The following is a 16,099-nucleotide window of genomic DNA, read 5'->3' as shown; positions in this document are numbered from 1 at the left end:
TCAGGGATGCAAACCCATGCTCGGGGCAGCCCTAATCTTCTGACTGCCAGCGGGTGGGAGTGGAACGTGGTGGATTACCCCAAGTTTGCCCTGTTCTCCACACACTCCCAGTAGCTCTGGTACTGGCCATTGTTGGAGACCATATACTGGGTTAGATGGATTATTGCTCTGAACCAGTATGTCAGCTCTTAAGTTTTTATAGCTTTACAAAACTCCTATTCTGTGTTCTGTATAGAGTCTTATACAGCACTCATCACCATAGTATCTGAATTCTGAAACCATAAAACCTACAGTTAAACCATGCACAGCTACTGAAGTACTTAGTATTTAATCATCAGAAAGATCAAATTCCTCAGTATATACTTTGATATCTCTAGAGCATCTTTTGTTTTGCTTTATTTAAATAACAGGAGGCTGCTGCTTCTTTACAAGGCAGTGATCATATTCTCGTCTTCATAAACTCCAAGGGCAAAAGCAGGAAGCTTATTAGATCAGGATACAATTATTAGTGAGTTAATATTAGGCTTTTATTATACTGAAAAATATATAAATATATGTAAGAATAATAATTGAAACCGCATAGAAACTGTTAATCTGTTAAATGAAGTATATTGTTTAATCTGTAATATTATAACAACTTAATATTTTCAGTAATAAAGGTTAACTAATTTGGGCCAGATTCTGAATAAGAACTCTTCCAATATAATTTTAAATGCATCGTGAAAAAAAATTAGAGTTCTTGTGAAATGACCACTTACAACCCCACAAGAGATGTAAAGAGTGTGTGGAAGAGGGACACAATAAAGACAGAAGTAGTTAAAATATTTTTAAAGCAAAAGTAACATTTTATTGATTTTTTTTAACATATGATTTTAACTTTTTTTGTGGTCTTTTGTTTCCTTTCCTTTTTCTCATGTAAAGTTTAGCAATTATGTATATCCTGTGTTCTGATCGGCTGAGGACCATTTTTAGCCAATCAGAGTTCAGGGATTTTCATTAAAAAATATATATATATAATTTCCTATTTTCTTTACGTAATAACAAGCACATTCTCTTTGCAGGGTTATCTGATTAGCTGCGTATGGAACTGTTACCGGTACATTAATAGTAGAAACAACTCTGATGTGCTGGTGTACATTGCAACCAATGACACTGCGGTAAGCATGTCTCTTAATGTTTTGTTTTACCATTCGTCAGTGTTACTGACAGCTTCTTAACCTTTAACGCAAAATTCTCAATTATCGTCTTTGTCCACTAAACACATGTTATCAACGTCCTTGTATCCAATTTCCAACTCGTGGTGAAGCAGATCAGTCTGTTGAGAAGAGTGTTTGATACATAGCTCCTAGTGATCTGTGTGTGTATGTGTGTATCTACACCACTACAATATGCTATAGTTGTCATTTGGTGCTCAGCAACTGAGAATTAGGTATAACATTTGTATGACTTGGCTATTGTGTTTGAATTGTAAGAACACTGAGTAAAATGAAGACTATGTTGAAATAAATAAGCAGACAAGTCTGGACTATAAAGGACAGGAAGTTGTCAGTTCTTTCTGCAATAATTTAGTGTTACATTTATAAGATATGAAGCACTCCGTGCTGTGTGTTCATTCAGTTGTGTTTACAATGTGCAAAAAAAAATGGGTAACTTGACACTGCTGATTCCGCATAGTATGACATTTTTGTGGTGATACTGCACACCTGGAACCCAATTCTGCTTTGTTACACCTAAGCTATCCCACTGAGGTCAATAGGTCAAAGTAATCTCTGATGTAACTCCACAGACTTTTAAGTGAAGTGGGATTGCAATTTAATCCTTGGAATTACACCAGGATGAGTTTGGCCTGTTGGCCTTGCATGGGTGGAAGGGAGGGCAAATCCAGCTAATGAAATTTCAATATTGCCAACCTCAAATATTCAAAGATCATAATACAGGCTCCCAAAACTGAGTGGTTTAAATATAGTGAGACTTAAAAATAAAATAAAATAAAATGAAATGAAATAAAGTTGGGGCTGAGGGGTTGTCTTTTGGTTTCAGAACCTTTAGGATGAACTTGAGTTATATTTTTCAAGCTTTCTTGTGCAGCCATGAGGACTTGAACCTTACTATTTATCTAAAACGGAAGCTGAGATTCTCACATAATTCATTGTCTTCAAGACCTAGGACTTAAAAAAACAAAAACAAAAACAAAACACCTCAATATTGCAAGACCCAGATAAAATCATGAGTTGACAACACTGAATTTTGAACATTCAGTTATGGGTTTATTGAAAGCTAAATGAAAGTGGGAGGAATGCATTTGGAACCTACATTGAGTAAAACAAGAAGCTCTGCATGGGAAAAAAATTGATAGCTGTTATGAAGTCCTTAGGTAGTTGTAACTCAGCTTAAAATGCTGCAAAATGTATAATTCACCATATTGAAAGTCTTGGTTGCAAGATTCTTCTCCAAACTGAATTAACATTGAAACTCTAGTCACACAGGCTTAATATAACATTGCATCTGCTTCATCGCTGGCCCCGGGAAACAGAGGAGTTCAGTTTCCAGTGCTACCTTTTTCTACTGAAATGATTTACCGATAACTTCTCAAGGGAAAAGGACAAGAAAACAGCACGTTCTGAATCTGCCGTGAAAGCAGGATAAAAATGTAAATCATGTCAACAAGCGAAGTTGTAATTTAATGTACATTTCATACATCAGTACGGTTGAAATCTTAGGTGCTTCAGTCATGGGATTGATTAGAGTCAGGGAGAGAACTACCTTCCCTCCTGTCTGGAAGAAAACCTGTTTCTTCCTGTGTTTGGTTACTGATATTATGGTTTTAAGAATGTAAAGTGTCCATAATTCTTCATGTAGTGTTAATACATATATTTCGCTGTGGTATTAGTGACAAGTGTGTCACCGGCTTTCATTTGATACCTTACAAGACACTTTTTGGATAAACACTAGTACAGCAATGTGTTGGGTGTAGTGAGTTTGTCAGGCTTGCTGACCCAGGGTTGTGAACCACCAATGGGCCTCTGTGTCACAGCTCCCTCACAGCTGCAGGGCCAGGGACACTGGATCCCTGCAGATGCAGGGTGTGGGGAAGGCTGTGGCCCTCGCAGGGCAGGGTAGAGACTCCTGGCCAGGGCCATGAGGAGGAGATTGAGCCCTGGTCCCGGGGGGAGGCACCTGTTTGAGGACCAAACATTTAGAAGCAGGGTGACCTCCCCTGTAGTGCGGAGCTTGTTCTTGTCCTTGCAGCCTTGTGGGAGTCTCTGGTCTGCCAGGCCAGGATTGCAGCGTCCCCTACTCCTTGCACCCAGTTTTCGAACTACATATTAAGTCACCTACGTTGTCTCTTGTATCCTGGGACCAATATGGCTACAGTACTGCAAACAACAATGTTAATTTTTATCTTCCTAATTTTTTAATCAAAATGTCTTGTGGTATCCTCTGAAAAGCTTTATAGAAGTCTAAGTATATTGCATCAACACTGCTATTTTTATCAAACTTGTAATCTCATCAAAAAAAATATCAGGTTAGTTTGACAGAACCTATTTTCCATGAACCCAGGTTGATTGGCATTAATTATATTACCCTACGTTAATTCTTTATTAATTGAGTCCTGTATCAGTAGTGTCATTAGCTTGCCCGGGATCATTGTCAGACTGACAGACCTATAATTACCAGCCTCATCCCATTTAACCTTCTTTAAATACTGGCACAACAATTGCTTTCTTCCGGCTTCTGGAATGTCCCCAGTGTTAAAATATCCCTTAGTATAGAAGAATAAATCATCAAAAAGGAGAGAAAGTATTGTGCTGGACCTACAGTTGTCATGATTGCTTTTTATTATGCTTACCATTTTAAAAAAGGTTTATATTTTATAGAGAGTAAGAAAGATTGAGACAAAGGAGTATAGTTTGTTCTAACCAGTTCAAATATGGGCAAAACTGAGTTTTTAGATGTCTCATTGATAGAAATGGGTAAATTACCCATAAATTTATCCTGATCTTTATCTGTCCTCTAAGACTTGGACCAAAGATTTCAGAAAATATTTTGCCTTCTCTGAATTCTGGAAAAATATGTCTGAGACTTGCAGTTTAATGACATATATTTCCATTTAATGACAATGTTCTTGAGTACTTCCTGGGGAAGACAGTTATTCCATCCATATCAAGGTGAGATGCCAAGATGTGGGAGACAATAGGGATCCATAGATACTCACTGGCTGAAGTGCCTATAAACCCTGTTCAAACCAACTCTGGTCATAAGTCCCTTTTAAAATACACTCTCTTCTGAATTCAAATCCAGCTAAAGGCTATGATTGGATGTGGGGTCACCAAAACCAGAATATGACCCCCAAATGTACAAATCAAATTATTCATTGATTTTTTGGCATACATTGGTTTAGCACTGGAAAGGTGCATATGCACAGTTAAATATCAGATACAAAGCAGATTAGGAAAATGACAATTCCTCAAGCTCTGTTTTCAGTACAGTTACATTTGTCTAATTTTCCTCACCTAATAAAAAATGTTTAAATCCGTACCTTTACAAGCTTTGCCAGCTGGTACAAATGAACTTCCTTTTCATCACGCACAATGAATGGGATGTGCCAGATGCACACATTGGGGCATATTGTTTCCATATCTGCAGTCTTGGACTTATTTTTTCCCTTTTACCTCCGTTGAGCACATTGTAGACAAAAGAGCAGTATCCTACATCAGGTAGGAAATTCAAGGCAGTGTAATGGAAACAAATTTTGCAGGCTGAATTAATCCATCTCCTCTGCCAACCTGGACAATGTCTCAAGTTAGTGTTGTTCAGAGCAAAATGTCTAAGGTCCCAATTATGGTCTTGAACACTTAGAGCATCTCATTTTGTTTATTGTTAACTCTTAAATTTCACTGTAGCTAATGAGATGGAAGCTTCATCCACAGTCCTGCTGTCATTGAAAATAAACTGTGAAGTAGTGAATCTCTCTTCTAAATGGGATTTAGATCCTTACACATTTTATCAAGAAACTCCAGTGGGGCCATGTGATGTCAAATTTGGCCATAGCTAACCATGACTTTTATATAAGTATAATGGGGTTTCCAAAAGGGTAAGTGTTTCTTTTTTTTAAAGAACTGGTGCATGAATATATAGATACTGTCTCACATACATACAATGTTGTCTGTTAATCAGACAGTTACTCTTTTCTTGGGCCATATTGTCCTCTTTTCAGGTTATTCATGTATAATAGCTAAAACTTCTATAGATCTGCTCTTGCGCAGTTTTTCATCATTCCACAAGAATTGGAGTTTGTCCCGTGAACTGGACTTGGTCCCTGCAAACCACAGATTCTATTTGTCCCCTTCCCTGGCCCCTCCCACTCCCCTTCCCCCCCACAAAGCCAGGGCCACCTGCAGAGGGTCCGCTGTCTCTCTGCTGCTTCTCAGCCCTCTACAGCAATGCCCCACTTTCCCCCTTCATTTTGGATCCAAAGTCCCACAGGGATTTATACAATGGAAAGATTGATTAAACCACAGATTTTTTTCCCTATCCACCTCGATAGACAAAGAGGGCAGTTTGGCCTCTGTCTAGTTTTCTGCAGTCTTTGGTAGTTTTGTCATTAAATTCAGTAGGAGCAGATCTTTCTTTACTTGCCACTGAAATGCAACCATTCCTGGGGATGGAAGATCCAAACCTTAAACTCTACATAGTTTAGGACAGAAAGTAGAGTATGCCTTCTTCACACTCTGGCTACCTTCTGTATTTCCATTTGAAGACTACAGTTGCTCATTTAGAATTTGTTCATGACACCAGAGCTAACACAGAAAGCACTATGGGTCTGATCCAAAGACGACTAAATTCATTAGAAAGAGTCCCATTGACTTCACTGAGCTTTGGATCAGGTCTTCTGAGATCTTTAATGACCAGTACAGTATTCAAGGTTCTTCTTCAAGTGCTTGTTCACGTCCATTCCACATTAGGTGTGCGCGCACCGTGTGCATGAGCATCGGAAACTTTTCCCCTTAGCGGCTCTCGGCGGGTCCCCCGAGTGGCGCCACTGTGCCCCGCATATATACCCCCGCCAGCCCGACCCCCTCCAGTTCCTTCTTGCTGTTGGTGGCGGCGCTGGAACAATCTCTCTCTCTCTCCCAGAAGAGCAGTCCCTTAGCCTTTAGAGTAGCTGTTATCAGTTCGTTTACATATAGATTATGAACACTTAAGTGATTAGGTGCTTGGAGGCCTCCAGCTCCAGGCATGCTGCAGGCCCATGGCTTCAAGGCTTGCACCACGTGCCGCAAACCTATGCCAGTTAGTGACCCCCAGGACTCGTGTCTACGTTGCCTGGGGGATGGACATCAAACTGAAAGGTTTGCAAGGCATTTAACCCAAAGACAAGGAAAGAAAGAGACTTTCGCCTAAAGCGGCTGTTGATGGAGGCCGCATTGCAGCCACCAGGCCCGGAGAGCCCAACGCCGGCTCAGACTTCCTCGGTGCGTAGTGCCCCGGAGCTGTCGGGAGACCCGGCACCGGCGAAGCACGGTGAACTGTCAGCCCTGGAGCGCCAGGCTAGGCCCCGGCACCGATCGTCCTCCCCAGTGCGGCCCCTGGTGCAGCCTGAAGGAAGGCACGGTCGTTCCCCGCACAGGAGGCCGGCGCCTCCCAAGGCCCCGAGCGCCGCCAAGAGCGGGAAGGCCGCAGAACCGGCGCTGACACAGGCGGTCCCGGCGGCACAAGCCCCGACTTAAGTGAGCTCAGTGCGGACGATGGGCTCAAGGGCCTAACGGATCAGCCCTCTATGCCTGGCACCTTGGAGGCCACAAAGGACCTCATCGAGCTGTCGGCGGCAAGCTCCCTCCCGTGTGGGGAGAACCCTCCAGTGCCCATGCCTTGGGCGCCGTCAAGGGTAAGCTGGCAGTGGTGTGCCGCTCAAAGACACTGTCCCGGCACCGCTCCCAGAGTTGGTCCTGGTCGAGCTCCAGCTCCACAGACTCGCACTTGTCAGTGGCCCAGAAGGAGGTTGCGGCACCGGGTCGACGTGAAGAAGCGCCAGGAAGGGCACACCACTCTCCGGCACCGCCCAGAGACCAGCACTGGGAGGAGTTGAGACGGCCTTTGCCAGAGGTCTCCCGCAGATGGTCCCAGTCCAGGGAACGCTGGCACCGGTCCCAGTGCCGGTACCGCTCCCGGTCCCACTCAGCCAGGAGCGGCTCGGTCTCCCACCAGCACAGATCATTGGCACTGCTATGGCCTTTGTGGTCGGCGTCACCGCAGTCTGGCGCCGGCTCCAGCCGCTGTAGCTACCCGCACCAGGGCCCGGACAGCAGGGACCCTCAGGGGAGCTGGCAACCTCAATGGGGGCCGCCAGGCCATTTGCCCTTCTGGACTCCCTGGGCCTCTCAGGAGCGCCAAGGGGCCCTGTCCAGGGCAAGTTACTCGGTACAGCGGTCCCGGTCCCTGCACCGACACCAGACAGTGCAGGAGGCAACAGTGTCCAGGCCTCCAGCATCCCCCCAGCATACACCGGAGAGTCCAGCACCGGGCCCGGTGCCGTCCCATGGACTCCCGCCCCAGCCTGAGCCGGGGGCCCCTACCATGGGAGATGGGGAGCAGGAGGACCAACCAGAGGGGGTCGAGCAGCAGCTAACCTCCTCCTCTTCCCTCGATGAGGCGGTGGCAGGTACAGAAGTATCCGGCCTTCCGCCAATAGACCGTAGAGCCCACCAGGAACTGCTGTGCAGAGTTGCCCAAAATTTGGGGTTGCAGGCCCAGGAGACGGTTGAGCAGGAGGACCCCATGGTGGACATTGTGAGCCCCGAAGGTCCATCCAGAATAGCGCTCCCGCTCATTAAGACCATTCAGTCTAACTATATGGCAGACCCCGGCCTCCAGCGCTCCAACGGCTAAAGGAGTGGAGCGTAAATACTTTGCCCCATCTAGGGGCTATGAGTTCCTATTCTGCCACCCGAGTCCATGCTCCCTAGTGGTTTCGGCGGTGAACGAAAGGGAGCACCATGGACAGCAGGCCTCGGCCCCTAAGGCCAAGGAGGCGAAACCTCTGGACCTTTTTGGTAGAAAGGTGTATTCATCTGGGGACCTTCAGCTGAGGATTGCTAACCAGCAGGCCATCCTCAGCAGGCACAATTTCAACTCTTGGGCAGTGGTGGGGAAGTTTAAGGACAACCTCCCGCAAGGTTCCAAACAGGAGTTCATGGCCCTGGTGGACGAGGGCAAGGTAGTAGCCAAGACCTCTCTCCTGACCTCCCTGGATTCAGCAGACGCAACGCTAGAACAATCTTGTTGGGGTGGTCATGAGGCGCTCGGCATGGCTCCAGGAGTCAGGCCTGCCCCCCAAGGTCCAGAATACACTCCAGGACCTCCCCTTCGAAGGGTCCGGGCTCTTCTCGGACCAGACAGACACGAGGCTGCATAGCCTCAAGGACTCGCGGGCTATGCTCAAGTCGCTGGGTATGCACACCCCGGCAACCCAAAGGAAGCCCTTTAAGCCGCAGCCTCCCCCTCAACGCCAGTACCAGCCTCGCCATAGGCATGAGCCTAACTGTAGGCAAGGCAGGGATAACAGGCGACGGCGCAACAGTAACAACAATAATGCGTCGGGCCAGAGCCAAGGCCAGCACAAACCCCAGCCGGCCACTAAGCCAGGCTTTAGAAGGTGCGCTGAAGGACAGCGTACCAGACCAGTCACCGGATCCGTCCCTTTGTTTCCTGAACCGCCTGTCCCGTTTCTCCGCTGCATGGTCCACCATTACGTCGGATCGTTGGGTCTTACGCACGGTGCGGAACGGGTACTCGCTGCAGTTTGCCTCCCTACCCCCCTCCCACCCCACTTCCCCATCCCTCTTCAGGAACCCATCTCACATGCATCTCCTAGAGGAGGAAGTCCGCTCGCTGCTACGGGTGGGGGCAGTAGAGGCGGTGCCTCACGGCCTAAGGGGAAAAGGGTTTTACTCCCGGTACTTCCTCATCCCCAAGGCCAAAGGGGTCCTTTGCCCAATCCTAGACCTACGCAGGCTCAACAAATTCCTGGTCAAGGCCAGGTTTCGCATGGTGTCTCTGGGCACCATCATCCCTTCCCTGGATCCGGGGACTGGTACACCGCCCTCGACATGAAGGACGCGTACTTTCATATCGCCATTTTCCCAGCACATCGGCAGTTCCTATGCTTCGCTGTGGGCTGAGAACATTATCAGTATGCAGTTCTCCCATTCAGTCTAGCCATGGCCCCAAGGGTGTTCACGAAGTGCATGGCAGTGATGGTGGCCTTCTTACAGAGGCAGGGAATCTGGGTGTACCCGTACCTTGACGACTGGCTCCTAGTGGGCTGATCTGAGGCGGAGGTGCAGGGCCATGTGGAGGTAGCCCTGGGATTGTTCCGCGAGCTGGGGCTCCTGGTCAACGTCCCCAAGTCCACACTCATACCCGCTCAGAGAGTGGAATTCATAGGGGCGGTCCTGGACACGGTGCAGGCCAGGACAAGCCTTCCGGTCTCCCGATTCCGGGCTATCCAACAAGCAGTGGCCTCCCTGCTCCAGTTTCCAATGACAACGGTCAGGTGCTGCCTGCGGCTGCTGGGCCACATGGCGGCATGCACGCACGTGGTCAGGCATGCCAGTCTGAGACTCAGGACTCTGCAGGCGTGCCTCGCTCGGGTGTACCGCCCAGGCAGGGATCCCCTGGACTTGGCAGTGACAGCCCCAAGGGATGTGCTGGACTCCCTGCTGTGGTGGCAGTCCCAGCCTGTGGTTTGCGAAGGCATCCCCTTTGCTGCCCCGCTTCCGGACCTGACGCTGGTGACAGATGCGTCAGACCAGGGATGGGGGGCTCACCTGTGGGACCTTATGACGCAGGGGTTGTGGTCCGGAGCAGAGCAGTCGCTCCATATCAACGTGAAGGAGCGGTTCGTCTCGCCTACCAGACCTTTCAAGCCACTCTGAGTGGTCACCGCGTGACAGTTCTGACAGACAACACTAGTGCCATGTTTTATGTAAACAAGCAGGGTGGGGCTCGTTCCACACCACTCTGTTGCAAGGCTCTCCTCTTTTGGGACCTTTGCACAACCCATGCGATTCATCTCGAGGCATCCTATCTCCCGGGGGTGCGGAACGAGCTGGCGGACTCCCTCAGCAGGTCGTACCGCATGCACGAGTGGACGCTCAGGGCGGATGTCGTGCTTTCGCTCTTCCACAGGTGGGGGCTTCCCCGGGTAGATCTGTTTGCCACCAGGGCCAACGCCCAGTGCCCGCGGTTCTGCTTGTTCCAGGGCCGCAGCCCGGGCTCAGTCACGGACGCGTTTGCTATCCCATGGAGAGGGGGCTTGGTGTATGCCTTCCCTCCACTCCCCTTGGTGCACAAGGTCCTGCTCAAGGTGCCCAGGGACTGGGCGGTGGTGATCCTCATCGCCCCAGCCTGGGCCTGCCAACACTGGTACACATCGGGCCTAGAGCTGTCGGTGGAGGCCCCAGTAGTCCTGTCCCTACACCAGGACCTCATTACGCAGGACAGCGGGCGGCTTCTCCACCCCGACCTGCAGTCACTGCACCTGACGGCATGGAGGCTCTGTGGCTAAATGCCCTGGAGAGCTAGTGCTCCCTTCCTGTGCAGCAGATTCTGCTTGGCAGTAGAAAGCCCTCTACCTGAGTGGCCTATATGGCCAAGTGGAAAAGGTTCTCGTGTTGGTGTGAACCCTGACCGGTGTGGCCGGGCCAGGCCCCGGTGCAGGCCATTCTGGAGTACCTCCTGCACCTCAAGCAGCAAGGGCCAGCCCCGTCCTCACTCAAAGTGCACCTGGAGGCCATCTCCGCCTTCCATCTGGGGTTCTCGGGGGGGCTTGGTGTTTTCCCACCCAATGGTGGGGCGGTTCCTTAAAGGGTTGGAGAGGGTGTTCCTGTACTCCCACCTCCCAGTCCCTCCATGGAACCTTAACGTGGTTCTTTCTAAACTCATGGGACCCCCTTTCGAGCCCCTCGCTACCTGTTCTCTCCTCCACCTTTCCTGGAAGGTGGCATTTCTGGTTGCCATTACCTCGGCCAGAAGGGTGTCCGAACTGAGGGCCCTCACCTCTGAGCCACCATACACAGTATTTCACAAGGACAACATGCAGCTCTGGCTGCACCCCAAGTTCCTCCCTAAGGTGGTGTCCCAATTCCATCTGGGCCAGGACATTTGTCTGCCGGTGTTCTTCCCGAAAACCCATACAGACCCGAGTCACTGCAGCTTGCAAACCTTGGATGTGTGTCGAGCGCTGGCGTTCTATTTGGAGTGCACCAAGCCCTTTCGCAAATCCACGCAGCTGTTTGTGGCTGTGGCAGAGAGGTTAAAAGGCCTCCCAGTGTCGGCGCAGCAGATTTAGTCTTGGATTACGAGCAGCATCCAGGCATGCTATGAGCTCGCAGGTGTTCTGGCCCCGGCGGTCATGGCCCACTTGACCAGGGCGCAGGTGACTTCCACAGTGTTCCTGGCACAGGTCCCAATCCAGGAGATCTGCAGAGCAGCCACCTGGTCCTCAGTGCACACCTTCACAACCTACTATGCGGTCAACCAGCAGGCCAGAGAGACATAGCAGTTGGCAGAGCGGTCCTCCGAGCAGTTGTTCCGTGACTCCTACCCTCCTCCAGAAGTAAGCTTGTAATTATCCTAATGTGGAATGGACGTGAACAAGCACTCGAAGAAAAAACGGTTACTTTCTCATAACTGTTGTTCTTTGAGATGTGGTGTTCACGTCCATTCCACCACCCACCCTCCTACCTCTCTGTCGGAGTCGCCAGCAAGAAGGAACTGGAGGGGGTCAGGCCGGCGGGGGTATATATGCGGGGCGCAGTGGCACCACTCGGGGGGCCTGCCAGCCCGCCGGGAGCCGCTAAGGGAAAAAATTTCCGACGGTCGTGCACATGGCGTGCACACCTAATGTGGAATGACGTGAACAACACATCTTGAAGAACAACAGTTACGAGAAAGTAAGTAACTGGGTTTTTTTGGCTTTGTTATACCCTACAGAAGGCCTCCAGTTGCAAACTTCTCCTTAACATCATGCTGAGCATTAGTTTAGAACAGACTCAGAGAAACAGTGTCCTGTATTGAATCACCAACAGCAACATTTTCCTTTAGTCTCCCATCCAAGTTATGACCAATGTCATTCCTATCCTTTCTTACTGTATGATATCAAGTGTGGTCAGAGACATAGGTATGGGGTTATAGGATTTCAGGTGCACCAAGTCCAAAGTTGTTGTTTTTTTTTTCCCCCTACAAGGTAATGCCAAAATGACTTAAACCTGACCTGGGCAGAGCATGTGGGGGAAGGCAGTTTAATCTTTATGCCCATTTTAGCCATGGCAACTCTGCTGAGCCTACCAACCAGGATGCACGTTGTCAATGGTTTTGTTGTACGGACACTAGGAATCAGACTGAAATCTTCACTCGTTTTGCTAAGACCATAGAACTGCTTCTATCATTGGGTAACAAACAAGCCCTGTCAGAAAAAAGATGATTTAAAGGATCACTGCCACTTTACAAATACTATATTTTTCTTTTCCGGTGTTGTGACACTTTAGATTACTGAAATCAAAGGATATGAAAGATGTAATTTACTTGTCGCTACTGTTTTTATTCTATTTTTTGATTTTATCTCATTTAAACTTTTCAAATGCATCACAAGTCAATATTTAGATTGTTCAGTCATCTTGTTGCTACATCATCAAGGGTAGTATTGAAGTCCACGCTCTAGTCTTCTAATTGTGCACTTCTCCACCATTTCTACTGCCTTCTTGTGGTGTCCCTGAGAGTAGCATAAAGTGAAACAAAAGTAGACAAAATACAGAATACACTCTTACATTCTTGTTTAATGAAAATAGATAGAATCACTTTCAGGTTTTCATGGACTGAGTTAATTTGACAATCTTTGGGTTGCAAAAAGTGCAGGAGAATGTCTGTCTGTTTTTTAAAAAAAATTTCTATTGTAGGTTTCCCGTGAATAGTTTCTATCTTCTGATCCAAATTTGACATTACGGTAAAATGTAAATAGAATGATTCCAGTTACAAATGAAAATGACCCTAAAAGTCTCATTCCTAGGCCTTAGTGGATATTTGCCCAGAATTGACATAATTAGCAGTCGCTACCAGTGTTCCCTCTAATTTTTCCCATGCATGTGCTGAATGAATTTTATGTGCACCAGTATGGATGTGATGTGTGAGACAGAACAAAATTCATGTGGCAGGGATGGGGCTGAAGGGTTCGGAGTGTGGGAGGGGGCTCAGGCTGGGGGTGCAGGGTTTAGGGCTAGGGCAGAGGGTTGGGGTGCAGTGGGGTGAGGGCTCTGGCTGGGGGTGCGGGCTCTGAAGTTGGGCCAGGTATGAGGGCCTCAGGGCTGGGACAGAGGATTGAGGTGCGGGGGGTGGGTGAGGGCTCTGGCTGGGGGTGCGGGCTCTAGGTTGGAGCTGGGGATGAGGAGTTTGGGGTGCAGGCTGCCCTGGGACTATGACAGGGAGAGAGGACTCCCTGCAGAAGCACCTGGGCTGGAGGGGAGAGGCCTCTCTCGCTGCTGGAGCAGCAGCTCTGGGTCTGAGGCCGCAGGATAGGCGCCTCTCCCCCAGATTCGGCAGGTCTGGGGCTGGGGGAAAGGCATCTCTCCCCACTGCAGCCCTGAGCACCTGTGCGGCACTTAATAGGCTGCTGTGTGGCTTAGAGGGAACTTAGGTCTCTACCCAAAACAGTACAACTGGGTTCAAGCAGCGGTCAGTGTGGTGATATCTACAGCAAGAAAGAGTGTGACTAACAGGCAAAAAAAGCAGCATCTAGAAACGAAACAAAACAGTGATCATGGAGGGACTTTGATTACCGGGGGTGCTGGGTTTTGAGACAAAAAAACCTTGCAGAAGCTTGGAAGCAGTAGCAAGAACAATTGAGATTGTGTACAGAACTGACTATGGGGAAAAATATGAGAAAATGAGGGTAAAGCTTTTTTTACTATCTCACTGGGGAAAAAAGGACAAGAAGGGACAGTGTTGCCAGGAATAATGCCCTGAACACTGGACCAGCTGATAAACGTGTTTGGTGAATACTGTGACCCCTGACAGAACACTCCATTTTAAAGCGCGCGCTCCCTCAGTACCAGGTGGTAATGCAGCACTGAGAGCAAAGAAGTGGAGTGAGACCCTGGCCAAGGTATGATTCACCTCAGATTGCACTAGCCTTCCCTGTCGCTCCACTCCTTTGCATGCAGAGTGTAATTGCTCCATTATTGTGGCTGACTTCTGTCCAGGTGCACATGGGGGGGAAGAAATAAAATTAGTGCAGGAAACTTTCTTCTACTTGAGTAGCCATAATCTGACCCTAAATGTGGCAGTGTCCTTGTAATATATATGCTTATGCATGTGCCTGGAATGCTGAATAAATTATGTTTACTTCATGGAACTTCATGTCTGTTGTGACAGAAATTCATAAATCTTATGCTATTTTCTTAAAACTAATCTCTTGCAGTTCTAGAAATGGTTAGTAGTATGAATAAATGGTGATCATTGTCAAAAATAAATAATATGCATTAATGTGCCTTGGCACAGAATATTTTGCATCAGGGAGGCCTAATTTTTCATTCCCTTTGGTTATAAATGATCTCTGAGCCATGCTGCTTCCAGTTATTCCATCTGCAATCATTCCCATGTGATTTCTAATGGAAGTGTGTGCATATAAACATTGGGAGGCTTCCTGTCTGTGTAGTGAGGGAGGCTCCCTGGAATTTGTTTGACAGATACCATATCGTGAAATGCTTAACCAAATGGTACTTAAACAATGAGGTTCAGCCAGACTGTTCAAACAAATTCCTCTTTGAACAGAGCACAGAGGAACATTTCACTTTAACAAATGTAAGGTAGCTCTGAAGTGAAGCCTCAGGCCCATAGTGGGTTTACTAGGAAATGAGGTGGTTCTGTTTTGAATAAAAAGAATTTCCTTTAAAGATTTCTCTTAAGCTCCTTAGAAGGAAAGCTGCTCTGTCTGTAATGAGTTTTTAACATGCCTGCTCTTGGAGCCCTCCCCTTGCTATAGGCCCAAGGCACACTCAGATAAGGTCATTCCAATTTTTGGGGGAGGAGAGGAGCGGATGCAAAGTGTGCAGTATGTTGCGCAACAAATGGTTTATGTCCAGGAAACACTTGTGGAACAACAAAAAGATCTGTTATACCTAGGGCAGCAGTACATAAGCAGTTTGACTGATTGTGTGGAGTTGCTAAAGTCATTATTCTTATGATTATCTTGGCCCCCTCCAATTCCTCTCTTGTCCAACTTTCAGGCCTTTCCCAGGCTTTGGACTGACCTCGTCCACCAGCACCAGATGGGGGTAGACAAACCCCCTCTCTTTTTCCGCCCCTCCCTCCCCCCCATTCAGTGTCTTAGGCCTAAAACCTGACTGGGCATGACTTCTAAGAGGCCAGAAGATAGTTTACCTCTCCTTGGAATGAGCCCCAGTGAATTAATCCCCAAATAATTCAAGACTAAAAGGGTGTTAAATAAAGAAAAGTATATTTAGGAAACTGCAAGGAAGTCAAATTAAGCCAACAATAAATGGTACAAAACATGCCTGCATGCGACCTCACTTAGGTAGGCCCTACAACCTTTTAAATAAACTAAAAAGCTGCCCCCTCTTTAGATGTCTTGACTTATATCAGGTCCTTTAGACTTGTTACTGTGCTCATTTCTGTGTCACTAACATTTTAGCCTCTCTGGTGTAGCATGCTCGCCACCCTGTACATCTACTCCCTTTTCTGTTCAGTCACTCCTGGTTTATACTTGGTAGTCAAGAAGTGAGTCTGTGTTGCCAAATTAGCTATGGAGTTCTATGCACACGTTTGTAATAGTCACACACTGGTTTAGGTCCAATATAGTGAGAAGAGAAATATTCTCCATCACTTTTCCCAGTTTTACCTCAGACAGCACATTTTAGTGGATGCTCCCCTCTCCAAAATAAGCTTATTTTCCCCATTCCTTCTCTATATGTGAAAAGTACCCTTTTCCCAAAAAGCTGGTAAGGTTCATATCCCTTCTTTGTATATAGTATAAAATTTGTGTGCATGTTTGGGTCTCTCCCTAGAAGGATCAGTGTCCTGA

The 16,099-nt window shown here is 47.7% G+C and overlaps 1 protein-coding gene across 1 annotated transcript in view; it reads left to right on the top strand.

Annotated features, from left to right (window-relative positions):
- The window catches only part of LAPTM4B (lysosomal protein transmembrane 4 beta), a 126,889-nt gene that overhangs the window by 82,402 nt on the left and 28,388 nt on the right, over positions 1-16,099 (top strand). The window contains exon 6 of the mRNA XM_077808921.1: positions 1,062-1,157. Coding sequence (XP_077665047.1) covers positions 1,062-1,157 — 96 coding nt within the window. The remainder of the gene's footprint in view (positions 1-1,061; positions 1,158-16,099) is intronic.

This window comes from Eretmochelys imbricata, chromosome 2, assembly GCF_965152235.1.
Source record: "Eretmochelys imbricata isolate rEreImb1 chromosome 2, rEreImb1.hap1, whole genome shotgun sequence".
NCBI classification, from domain to species: domain Eukaryota; kingdom Metazoa; phylum Chordata; order Testudines; family Cheloniidae; genus Eretmochelys; species Eretmochelys imbricata.
Note: the sequence above shows the minus strand (reverse complement) of the source record. Positions and strands in the feature narration are given on the sequence as shown.